Here is a 12,722-nt window from a genome sequence, read left to right on the forward strand (position 1 = left end):
CTGTGTTTACCACTATTGTATTTATGAACCATTGATCATTCCTTTCTGCTCCATGCATCAAAATCCTCTCCTTTTGGGCAATCACAGTTTGTCTCTTAGTATTCCCAGGGTAACTTAAGAACTTTTTTGTCATTCTTAATAAAGCTTAAATCACTTCTCTTTGAGCAACCTTGCAGCCTATTCAAATGGCTGCAGCTCTGTTATTCCTCTTTCTTTACTTATAAGGAATTAAAACACTTTCTTTCAAAAACCTCAAGACCACATGTTATCTCCTGTCTAAAGTGATTAATTAACAATTAAAATAATGTATGGAATTTGATCCACATTCCTGACACAAAAATGCTTCTGATGAAAATATATTTCTATTAACCCTCCCCCCAAGTTCCTTCCAAGCTGTTCTCCTTTTTAAACAGATTTACAGTTATTTATATTTTAAGTATTTTTAGCTGAAGGCATACATTTCTACTGCATTTTTCCCCTACCAGACCCCAACGACTCTATTTTTACATTAAAAGGTTTCCATTTACAAAGTTGAGAAAACAGTAGTGAAAAATGCGTCCATTTTAAACATGTGGACATGCTGAAGTTGCATAATTGTTTACCTAGAAAGCAGAGGTGAAGATAACAACTGCTTAATATTACATTTACGATGAATCAGAATATAACAACTTTGCAGACACACAATTAAGGCAAATTCCCTATATTTACAAGGGCACGTCATCATGGATAATATGTGGGTCTTAAACAGAAAGCCATATATTTCAAAGCACTTCAAAAGGACAAGTATCATTATCTCAGCTTCATGTGTAGAGAATGGAAAGCACAGACTAGAGATGGCTGGAAACCACCTTACCTCCCCATAGCTGTCTGCAAGTGAGGCAGCTAGTCCATGCTGTCCAAACTCTTCTTAGAGAGAACATGTACATTTTCTGCATATCTTCTTCCACTGACCCTAGTCTTGGTCTCCCCAGGCTCAGAATAGCCTAGCCTCCAGTCAATCATGTTAATGATAAAAACATCAGATAGCTATAACCATGGCATGGCAACTGTTAGATGAAAGGAGCATTTCAGTGACAGTAGAACACCTGCAAGATCATTGTTCCTATTAACTGCTCAAGCTGTAGTGCATCCAGCAACTCATTCACACCCCACATCCCTCACCTCCTCCAGTGGCACAACCCAACCTTCCTCTCCCATTGCCCACCCATTAGCAGGCAACTCACAGCAGCTGTTGCCTGATGTTGTTCAGCTGGAGGTTTTCTACTCCTCCTGCAGCCCTGAAGGCAGCCTCCCGAGCCTGAAAACTTGCCATCTTTCTCCGGTCAAGGTGGCTGGAGATGCCATAGGCATAGTCATGTTTGTAACTGTTTGTCTGTCCTCTTAGGGCATGCGTTGTGCTTTCCTTGAGCTCAGCGTGGGGAAGGTAGGTGAAAGCTTGGAGGCCAAATCTCTCTGAGGTCTCAAAGGAACCTGGGAAGCTGTGCTTGCCACACTGAGACAGGACCAATGTCCTGTGGGAGCGATGAGGAAACTGCTCTCGTCTCTGTTCTCCAGCTCTGGGTCTCTGGCAGCAGCTGTGCAGGCCATGTTAGTGACTCTGCTGGGCAGCTCCAGGCTCCAATAATCCCCTGGTATTAGTCATTCAGAACTGTTGCATTTAAAAGACGCTGTAAAACACACATCAGCTAAACTGTTACTAACAGAGAAAAGTAGGATTATTTGTCTAGGGAAAAAATGCATGCATTGACATGAAATGTATTTACTATAAAACACTTTTTTTCTAAGAGCTCAATAGTTGGTTTTAAAGGAAACGTATGAGGTCATTCATGGGCCCTTTTAGAGAGGTGAAAATCAATAAATGGTGATTTTTTTAATGCTGTCATTATAAATGACTGGATGCTATCAGGGTCAAACTTAATCCTGTGCAGAGAGCCAGTGCGAGGGATGTGAATCATTTAGACCTCTCCTAAGCTCTGCTTTGACAATAAAATGTAGATATTTCTCTGTATTCTGTCTTAAAAAAAAACCAACTCTGCTGCTTTTTTGCAGTAATTGGCCCAGGCACTCCATTGTTCATCTTGTAAGACGCAGGCCTTTGCCTTTTCAACGACCTCTCTTATTTCTGACTTTCCAGCATGTGCAGCTCAGCCCCCACGCCAGGGATGGGTCAGGGTGCCAGGTCTCAGGTGGGAAGAGCACTTCCCTGAGCGTATAGTCCCGAGAAGTGGCAAACGGCAGTGCTGGCTGCCACAGGGTGCCAGGACCTCTCCCCAGGCTCCACCGATGGGCAGCACACCACCTCCACAAACCCGGGCTTGCTGAACCAGGGAGAGATCACGGGAGGTATCACCTCCTCTCCAGGAGAGCATGAAGCAGGAGCTGGCTGTGTGAACCCTGCGCTCGGTGCACAGAACTCAACAGGTCACTGTTGCCACATCAGCTGCTCCTCTGCAAAGGTGCTGCATTAAACCCATCCTATGTTAGAGCCTTCACTAATGATCACATCAGAGCGCCCTAATTGGGACAGAAGTAACAAGGAAATGCTTTCTGTGCCTTGTGGCAACCCAGAATTCATGGGTAGAGAATAAACCTCTCTCATGGCTAAAAATACCCCACATCCCTAAAGTAATAATAATAAAAAAGCAGTATATTTTTACGTAAATCTCAGTTTAGCTAAGGTGTAGCCTACGACAAGAGGCTGATTTGCGTCTCAGGAACATCTGCAGAACTGGATTTGTTGACAGCAGCAGCAGATGAATGCGTGTGTCAGGGCAGGGGACAGCCAAGGCGTACGTACATGCAGATCCCTGTGAGCCTCCGGGAGCTGGTGGAGTGGGAAGCAGCACACCGAGAAAAAAGGGTAAACAGGCAAACCAAAAAGCATTTTGCAAAGATATAGAACCAACATTGGTGACAAGAAATGAGAAGTCCAAGGGATTTTTTTTTTCATTTTCATTTTTTTCCCTTCCCTTTCTAATGGATGTTTAATGGTCCCGACTGTAAGTTGCAAGGAATAAGAACATTAGTCTTCATTCCCTACTCATAAAATGCCTGACAGGGTTTTATCAAATAAAGAGCCCAATATGCTACTGTTATCAGTAAGTGACTTCAGCAGCTAATTAAATTCTCAGTTTCTGAATTCTCCTTATAATGTTTGCTGACGAAGACCAAAACCCCTGTAGTAATTTTGACTTTTAGGTGGGGTGAGGCAGGAAAAGAGGGAATGACAACTAACAAATCACCCAGGAAAATGGGCTGGCGATCCGCGGCTCACAGTCATCACACAAACCTCACTTCACTGTATGAGTGTAACAGGGTAGTTCCCTTCCAGATGGAAATCAGCTCCGTGGCCTTCACTGACTCCAAGAAGGCTGCCCTGCTTAATGCCAAGTATGAATCCAAACAGGTATAGCTCCTGAAGCTCCTATGCATGCTATACAACTTATGTATTTGATCCTTCTGTGTATGTGAACATACATACATGTGTATATATATAAAAATATACACGTAACTATATATATGAGAGCTTCCTATAGCATGCCTAAATACTCACTTTAAAGGGCAATTACATTGATCACAACTAAGCAGTGCACTCTAAGCCAGTTTAGCAAATCTATGAATGCATATTGAAATGTATTTTAACTCGGTAGAGCATACAGCATGTTCTTAACTTGGACAATTCTCAAAGGAAAAGAGGCTTTTATTTAAAATTAAACCTAGGCTTAAAAGCTTTGCTGGCTAAAAATGGACTCGCAAGTTGGGTTCTCTCAGACAGAGGGGATGTTGTGTTCAGAAATCACTTAACACTACGGCGTGTGAGAAGAGATTTGCTTTCTCTGCTCCCTGAATTTCAGCTGCTGAGTAACATCAGCACAAGGCTGGTTCCCAACAGCATATAATGGAGCCTGTTAAAGAGTACAGTTACACGCAGCGAGGAGCTGGAGAAGCATGCCCTTGGAGATGAAGTGCAGCCTTCAGACATGGCCACCTCCAGTCTGACCAGCCTTGTTTTCTTCCCCCATCTCACACTCCAGGTAGAAATTTCTCTCTTAGATAAATCCTGGGAAGGCAGATCAGCACCTGAAAGCCGCAATCTAGCTCCTGATCAGTCATTTTAAGGAAGGGTGTATTCATGGAGTAGATTTGATTTGGGAACCTGAAATCATAAGAATAAAAAGCTGAATTTGCCAGAAAGTTTGTTCAGCCAATATATGCTTTATTATGGAGTAGCTTTAAACCTCTAGGCTGAGAGTGAGAGGTTTTAGGTGCAGCTTTGGAAGGTGATTTATGAATAGATTTATATGTTAATCTGTTAATAAAAAACGTAGCGTACTGATAAAATATGTGACAATCATAACTCAGCTATGAGCCACATATTAAAGACTGCATCTGCTCTAGTAGAGGTTTTGATTATGTTTTTAAATGAGGGAACTGTATTGGCCTGAAAATAAAGAAATAAATGTTTTATCTAGAAATATGTGCCATATAATTCAAAGAAGTATCTGGGAATCTGCAAGAAACAAATAATAAACTGCTTTTAAGGAAATGACTTCTGGAAAGCAGGGCTTACTCTTGAACATTTCAAAATGGAGCTCCTGACAGGCGGCTCAGTGGTACATAAAGATACGCAAAGTAGTCTCACTCTTTCCCAAAATTACTTCCCAAACTAGATTTTAAATTGGATGATAATCTTGAGACTCCAAATAGATTGAATAAATAAATATATTCAGCAAAGCTGAGCCAGCTTGTGAGCACCCATGGGTTTGCACTGTCGTATCAATGCCTGGCTTCCTCATGACTTTTGAAAGGATATTTTGAAAAATGGGAACGGCTCTGGCTCAAGGATGTTTCTGCAGGTAAATCTGAAATACAACATTTTTACCTCTTTTTATTGACAACAACTCACAGCACTTTATAAAGTGTGCTATATCCCTATTTCGCACGCGAGCAAGCACCAGGCAGATGAAGCGGGCAGATTAACTTACCCTCCGGCGCCCGCTGGCAGAGCCAGCAGTAGGAATTTGGGCCCTTCAAGCCCCGTCTGGTGCCTACCCAGCATCTCTTGGGGGCGTAAGATTTATCTATTATTTGTAAGTTTTCTGATGAGCACTGGGGTTTTGTGAGCATACTCTGAATCCTGAAAATTTCCCAGCGAAGTATTTTCACCAGGAAAGATAACTTGAGTGACAATTTGTGCTGTAAACTGTATTACTCACTGCTTCCCGTTGGTTTTGTTTATCGTTATTTTATTCAGCTATACAGAGAAAAAAAACCCACGAGTTAAACTCTGCCACCTCTCCTCACACTTTTATACACTTGCAGAGCATGTTTCTCATCAGCACACATAAATGTGGCACTACTGAGCCCTAAGTAAGTAGAAAATAATGCATTTAATGCTCGGTTTGATTCAAAGTGCAAAATATGAACCCTGTTCCATTTGTTGCTATGTGACATATTGAGGACTCATAGGTAAGTTTTATTATTATTAACTTTATTTTGTTGATAGGTACTATTGATTTACCAGTGATTATGCCACAGAGTTAAAGAACCCTCCAGGGACTAGCAGGTGGGAAGTGTGTCTTCAGGAGCAGCTGTGCAGTTTGAAAGCCTCATCTCTGCAGCAGGGTTGTTTCTGCTTCTTAGATTAAGGGAAGAAAAATTGGAGTAAAACTATCCTTACCGGAAATGCACAGGATACGGAGCTGCAGTTCATCTGCTACAGGACCATACGGAAACATTTTGTCCCTATTTTCGGTTCGAAAAAATACCCATCTCAAAGCCCCATGATATCAACAGAAAAAAATATTATTTCAATAAGCTTCATATCAAGTCTTAAGAGCTGATGCTGCTTAAGCGTGCTGCTATCTTTAAGCTTGGGTCTAAGTCTTATGCCTCCAGTGGCACTGAGAAGTTCATCAAGTTATGCCCTAGTGACCAGGTAACATTCTCTGAAGTGCCCACATGAATGTATGTGCTCTCGATTTATAAATTTGGAGCAAAATTTCAAGAGAAACAAAGTCACGTGTTTTTCAGCATTTTCATGTTTTGCAGCGGGGTAACTGGAGATCTGTAATTGGAGATCTAGATTCTGGCAGCCCAGGTGGTACCGGACAGTGCGTAAGTCCACAGGCAATCCTATCAAATTCAGGGTTATGACTATTGGGGAGCTAACACGTGTCTCTGAACTTAGTACTCAGTCAATTTTTTTGTCCTCAGGAAAACATTAGATTGATAATTAAAGCATGTTTTAATCTCAGAATTTTGTGTCTTCCTTAACGGATTACATAACTTATGTCTTCCAAATTGTTTTGCAATAGGTGCAAAAATTATGCTTTCATATTCTGTTAATATACAGTTTCATTTTTAAGAAGCGGAATACATACATACTCTTCAAGTATTTTAAATATTGTTAAAATGATGTAACAAAACAGGTCAGCACATAAACTTCACAGGGCTAGTTAGAAACTTCTTCACAAGAGATCTTCCATTAAAATAATAATTGAAATAAAAACATTTTACAAAATCCTAACAGATTCTACTAAACTTATCAGACAAGGGTCCAGAAGGGAACCTTGGATCCAGAGGGAAATTTTTGGTCACAAACACAAAGGAAAGGAAAAAAGATGCCCCAAACAAACCAGGTCAGTCGCTTGAGATGAGAGAAATGCACATTCAAATCCTCTCTCTTGATGCTTTAGAAAACAACTTGTCCCAGAATATTTGCATCCCAGGTAACCATGTGTCTATCTCCTTCTCTTTCAGATTTTCCAAAGATGTCAGAAAGTCTTGTTTTCATCTCAGTGCAAAATATCTTGGCATCTCAAAAAGGTTGGAAAAATCCTTTCCCACTCAGTTCTTTTGAGAACTGTAGGTTCCAGGTAAAATCAGGGTGAACAGAGGGTAGGCACTGCACTGGGATTTATGAAACGCCTGCCAAGTAGCCTGCTTTGTATCATAGAATCATAGAATCATAGAATCATAGAATGGTTAGGGCTGGAAGGGACCTTCAAAGGTCATCTAGTCCAACCCCCCTGCAAGGAACAGGGATATCTCCAACTAGATCAGGTTGCTCAGGGCCCCGTCCAACCTGGCCCTGAACGTCTCCAGGGATGGAGCACACCGGAGAATAGCATTCCTTGCTAAGAAGTCCTAATCAGCATCATACATTTTTAAAAATTTGCTCAAAGGCTTATGTTTGTAAAATGACCCTTCCACCTACTCTTTAATTACAAACTCTAGTATAAATCGGACTTTTCTATGGGCTCACTGTGAAAGCTGCAGATTAGGAGCTAACTTTGTTTCAAGCCTATGCATAAATTAAACACCATGTGCTCCAAGTGTACATCAGTTTAAAAATGTGATCTATAAAATGTCTAATATTTAGAGCTTACTATGCACACAAGAGGACTGTTCAAAGATGGAGATGAAACGTTGCAGGGATTTTGTTTAAAGAGATGCTAAAAGATAAAGAAGAGTAACCATTTTGAAATTATGTTTCTTGTCTGCTGCAAGAATTTGAATGATACATGCTAAAGTTTCCAAAATTAACAGGTGCTTTTGGATACCCTACCAGGGCATCTCAAGGTGCTGATTTTTAGAAATTCTTTAACAATGTGCCTAAATTTTGGAAAGAAAGACCGGCAGAAAAAATCACAAGTGATCCCCAAAATACCTTGGCCCTAGTTTTCTTCTGGATATTGACATTCAGCCACAAAAAAACCACAACAAACCACCACCAAAGTTTCTCATGCAGCTAAAACTCATTTGGTGAAAGGCTTCTCAGGTCCTGAATAGAATTTCTAAAACACATTTTAGAAACAGGGTGGGGGAAATCTCAGAGAAGTTGGGACATTTTGTTCTGTGAAGCAGGTAACGAGCTTGTTCTGCTTCAGTTTCTGCTCCACTCCATTCACCAGTTCTGATGTAAAATCTCAGTGCTACAGTCTTGGAGAAAACAACCTCAGCAGAACCGACAGAAAATTCAAGTCAGGAGCAAACTTTGGCACATGGTAGAGCAGCAGGGACAAAAGCATCTAGTTCTGGAGAAGGAATCCAAGAGCTAGGAGCTAAGAAAGGAAAAGAAATGACCCCTTATGAAAGTATAATACAGTCCAACAGCTGACGCATCCTAAAATCTACCTCTCTTCCTCCCCTCCCCATAAATCTTAACTGCTCTATAGAGTAACATTATTTTTTTACACAGCTCTTATCCAGTAACTTGCCCATATAATGCTAAATTTTGTCTTTTAGTCTACTGCAATTCCAAGACAATAACTTCCTATCCCAACTACATGGAGTGGCCACATGATACTCCAGAGTGTTCTTTGCTGTGGAGATTACAAAATTAAGTTTATACTAATGACAGTCCAATACAGATTCAGGAGTAATACCATAACTTTAGCTTCTGGAACTAAAGACTCCTAAAACGTATTTTCAGGAGCGATAGTTTCAGAAAACAACCCTTGAAGTTGATGGAGAACTCCTGCTTATTTTAATTGATTTTGCATTGGGCTTAAATGAAAGGCATCCATGGTCCTTCAATAGGTAGAAGGAAAAAGCACAGTCTTTTCAAGTCTGGGAGCTTAAAACCTCTCTAAAATCAGAGAGTAACAACTTGGTTAACACTGTGTTTCTGATACCAAATATTCATAAAGGGGATTATAATCCAGAAAAAGAAGAATTTATTCCCATGGGAAAGCAATGAATAAAGTAATGCTGTGATGAAAACATTATGGCTTGCTCAATGGCAGGAAATACTCATTTTCTGGTTAAAGAATAGATAACTGTCAAGGAAAACATGCATTAGGTAGAGTGAGCTAGTAAATCTACCCATTACAGAATGAGAGGCTAAAGTACTGAATTTGCTGTGCTAGCAAGCACAGGGATATTGCTCCTGCGAGATGCTGTTGCCACCCTTGCTGAAAAGACAATTAAGAGTCATCTCCATCATGAGAACACCCTGACCTCCTCTCCTTTGCACAACAGCTGTGGGGCTGAAACGTGTCCTTGCCTTTTCCTTACAGGGACGATGCAGCCCAGGGATACAGCTGAGTGCTCAAGAACACTCAGTGAAAAACAGCTGTAAACTTCACCTAACCCTGCTGTAGAGAGGTTTATTCCTCACATTGCCAGGCTTTGCCCCACAACCAGCACATCCTGCTGTCTCTATAGACTGTGCTCCTCATGTTTTTGCCCTCACCTCATGGAAGTACAAATGCAAGGGAGCAGACGTCTGCCAACACAATCCTGCACCTTGAAGCAGGTTTAGCACCGCTGGCAACCTGAAGAGTACATCCCATGAGCAGAAATAAATCAGACCACAATCTCAAGAAGAAAAACTATCCCCAAATCAGGCCTGACAAGATCCGCACTATATTTCACCTACAAGCAAAGAGGAGACACAAAACAACCCAAATTAGTATTGCGATTACTTCTTAAACTGCACTCTCCCCCCGCGACAGAACTAACCGCAAATTCCTTGCATTTCTTGTCTCGCTTTCTGATTTGATCTTTAAAATGATGCATGGCGAAGGGAAGGTGGGAGGGGGTGCCTCTAAGCCCACATCATGTGCTTTATGGAGACAAGCCAAGCAGCTACTTAGGCAACCATTAGATTGGGAAACAATCGCTTCCATCATTCCCAACACGTGTGTCAACATAATTCCATGCTCTCTTTGTCATGCAAAAAGTCTTGGCAAAGTGACCGGATACACCCAGAAAGCAGGAGCAAACTAAGCTCATTATGTTAACCGGAGATCCCACAGCATCCTCCAGTGCTATAGAAGGAGACTTCCCATGTTTTGCAGTGTAGGACAGGAAACTCGCTGCATTGAAAAGGGCCCAAGCCAAACCTAACTTCAGAAGTGTATCAGGGAGATTCACAATTGGGTTTCGTGGAAGGGGATCCCTCGTCTGACAAGCACAAGAGGCTGTGTCAGGCAGCACGATACCAGGCATTGCAGAAGGTATGACACGATACCAGGCATTGCAGAAGGTATGACACCTTGCATAACTATCAAGGCTTCCCTCTCCTGTGTGCTAGCTGGAAACCTTCCAGCCATGCTAATATGGCTCTGCGAAGGGAAACTCCTGCCAAATGGGAGTATCAGCTTCTCTAACTCTTCATTGTTGTCATTGGTAACTTCAGACTTTGTTTTCCTTTTAAAGGAAGATTCAATGCATTTTACAACCATTAAACATCTTTTCTTCTCTCCAGCTATACTTGTAACTTCTACTAACAGCAAAAGGTTTGTGCACATGGCAATGGCTGGCAATATTAGTCTAAGGGCTTCTTTGCCTGGTCAGGTACAGGAGGAAGGCCCTTTAACATGTTTGAAAAATGCTGAATACATCTTTGGTGCTCTAGCAACTGTACAAGATGGTAAATATCCCAGAGCATAGGCATTTATTTATTTAAAGATAAGCAGCTGGGGTTTTCAATAACAATTTTTGCTGCATCTTTCAATTCCACATTCAGTGCAGTGCGAGGAAGGTCCTAATACTGCTGCATGTTTGCAAGCCCTTTCAAACTTTAGATGGTTTGCCTCCATCCTGCCATGGGTAACGTACATTTTTCAACCCATTTTGCCTCCTGAATGCTTGTTTTTAGTAATGCATCTTGGTTTTAGTAATGCATTCAGCAAAATACAGCTCCTCAGCAATCCATGTTCACAAAGGCCAACAATGGCTAAAAATAAGGATGGACAAGAATAGTAAAACCTTCTCCATGTTGCTGACATCTCCTCTAATGAAAGCAAAGGATTTCTATGTGTTTAAGCCTCTATCAGTCACACTACATGCTTTGTTCCCTAAGATGCCATATTTTTGGCAGATCCTGTTACCACCCAAACACTCAATAATCAAGAGCAGAGCGAGCTGTGCAAATGGGCAAGTGTAGAAGAGCCCTTCTCCCAGCATTACCGTTGGAATGGAAATAAGCATCTGGTTCTGACTTGGTCTTCTCCCTGCTCCATCACTCTGGGCAAATTTACACTACACAGCCTTCGGAAAATGTACATCAAATTTTACAGAACATTCATTAGCAAGTCAAATAAAATGAGAGAGTAAAAACTGAACATACCTGAATAAGAGAAACGTTGTGTAGACTAAGTCTGAAGAGGTAGTTCCTGCATAAACAAGCAGAAAAATTACAAACAGTTAGGCTTCCAAAAGAAGGAACAGAAAAGTTATAAAAGCAAGTCATAGGTTTTGGTCATTCATTTCTACGGACAATGAGCTATTCTTGGACTCCTCTCCACAGAATGCAAAACCCTTGCTCAGAGTGTCTTAGTGAACTTTGTAACAAAGTTCTGAGCAGGACTGGAGTAAAATATTCCAGAACTTACACTGGAGAACTACAATGAAATCTCAACAACACAGAGACTGTTTCCAGACCCTCAAAGGGCTTTAGTTGCAGTCCTGTATGGGCTGTGCTCGTGTTTTTCTCTGCATTCTGAGAAAACTGCAGTTGGAGAGAAGCCAGCTGGAGCAAAGCTGACTCCTGTAGTATACTCCCCAAGCACATCCTTGTGGGTGCTCCCATTCAGGACTTTCTGGAAAAGGAGGAGAAGAGGACAGACACTTCTCAGCAAGATCTCTCTGCACAGAAAACCAGCAGGGAAATCAGTTACTGCAGATACTCCCAATCCTCCTGTCATCACATCTCCACAGGCAAAGAGAAGGAGTTCCTGACAGAAGTCACTGTAGCATGAGATACCACACATAAGCTGAGCTCCTGTAATCCTCCTTTTGCATGTTCATATTCCATCACAGAAAGGAGGGAACACACATCTGCATAAACATGTATGGATGAGGCTTAGTTAACAGGATTTATCTCACATTTTTGCTTGCTAAGACAATGCAGTTAACAGGAATAAGCTGACATATTAAGCCATACGGACCTGATGTGTGCTTGAGGGTTTTGGCCACATCTAACTTCATATTTTTGCATCCCATCTGTCACAGGGTCTGAAGAGCTATGATCCTTTTCCAACATCCCTGTCACCTCAATCTCCCAGAGAGGAGACAATTATATTATACCAGGTAAACTATGTTTTTGGAGGTGGCTCTGTTTAAATAGTAGAAAGTGCAGCTTTGATGATATAGCTTCATCCACTCTAGAAGTGCCAGTATACAGACATTCCTCTACCTAGTACAAAAACAAGTTCCAGTCTTGGGTCAGTGAAGTCAGAGAAGTCAGTGGAAAGCTCCTCTAGTGATGAAAAGGTCCTAAGGACTCTTCTGAAGAGCCTTGTTCAGGGTCTGCAGTCAGCAGCACACTCTGCCCAAGCAAAGAAATTTACTCAAACTTCCACATACAAGCAATTAATATTGGGTCACAATGACCACTACAAGGCTTGAGCAATTTTGCCTTCTTCTGTTATCTCTCACTTGTATATCACCTAAGTCATAATCACAGAGTTGCCTGTGTACTTTGCCCCAGTTCTATAAATAAATCTAAAGGTCTCAACTGCTGCTGACTGTCAATAACGAAGAATAGGAACAAGGATGATGGGGAACTCGGGAAGTCAAACTCCGCGTACCGAATCTTCAGCCGAGGTAGCTCTGATTTGGTCTGATTTACACCTTCCGATTCTATACGGGGACTGGTTACCCAGAGAAGAACGAGACTCATTAGCAATATCTAAACAAAATAGATCAGTAATTATTATACCTCCTGTAAGTACACAGAGAGGTACACAAACACACACAAATCTCCATCT

At 41.5% G+C, this 12,722-nt stretch overlaps 1 protein-coding gene across 3 annotated transcripts in view; it reads right to left on the reverse strand.

Annotated features, from left to right (window-relative positions):
* SEMA5B (semaphorin 5B) overlaps positions 1–12,722 on the reverse strand; it is a 134,907-nt gene that overhangs the window by 92,829 nt on the left and 29,356 nt on the right. For all 3 annotated transcript variants that reach the window (XM_086615346.1, XM_086615345.1, XM_086615344.1), the window contains exon 3: positions 11,081–11,126. In XM_086615346.1, coding sequence (XP_086471472.1) covers positions 11,081–11,126 — 46 coding nt within the window. The remainder of the gene's footprint in view (positions 1–11,080; positions 11,127–12,722) is intronic.

Source organism: Tauraco erythrolophus, chromosome 8 (assembly GCF_009769465.1).
Source record: "Tauraco erythrolophus isolate bTauEry1 chromosome 8, bTauEry1.pri, whole genome shotgun sequence".
Lineage (NCBI taxonomy): Eukaryota > Metazoa > Chordata > Aves > Musophagiformes > Musophagidae > Tauraco > Tauraco erythrolophus.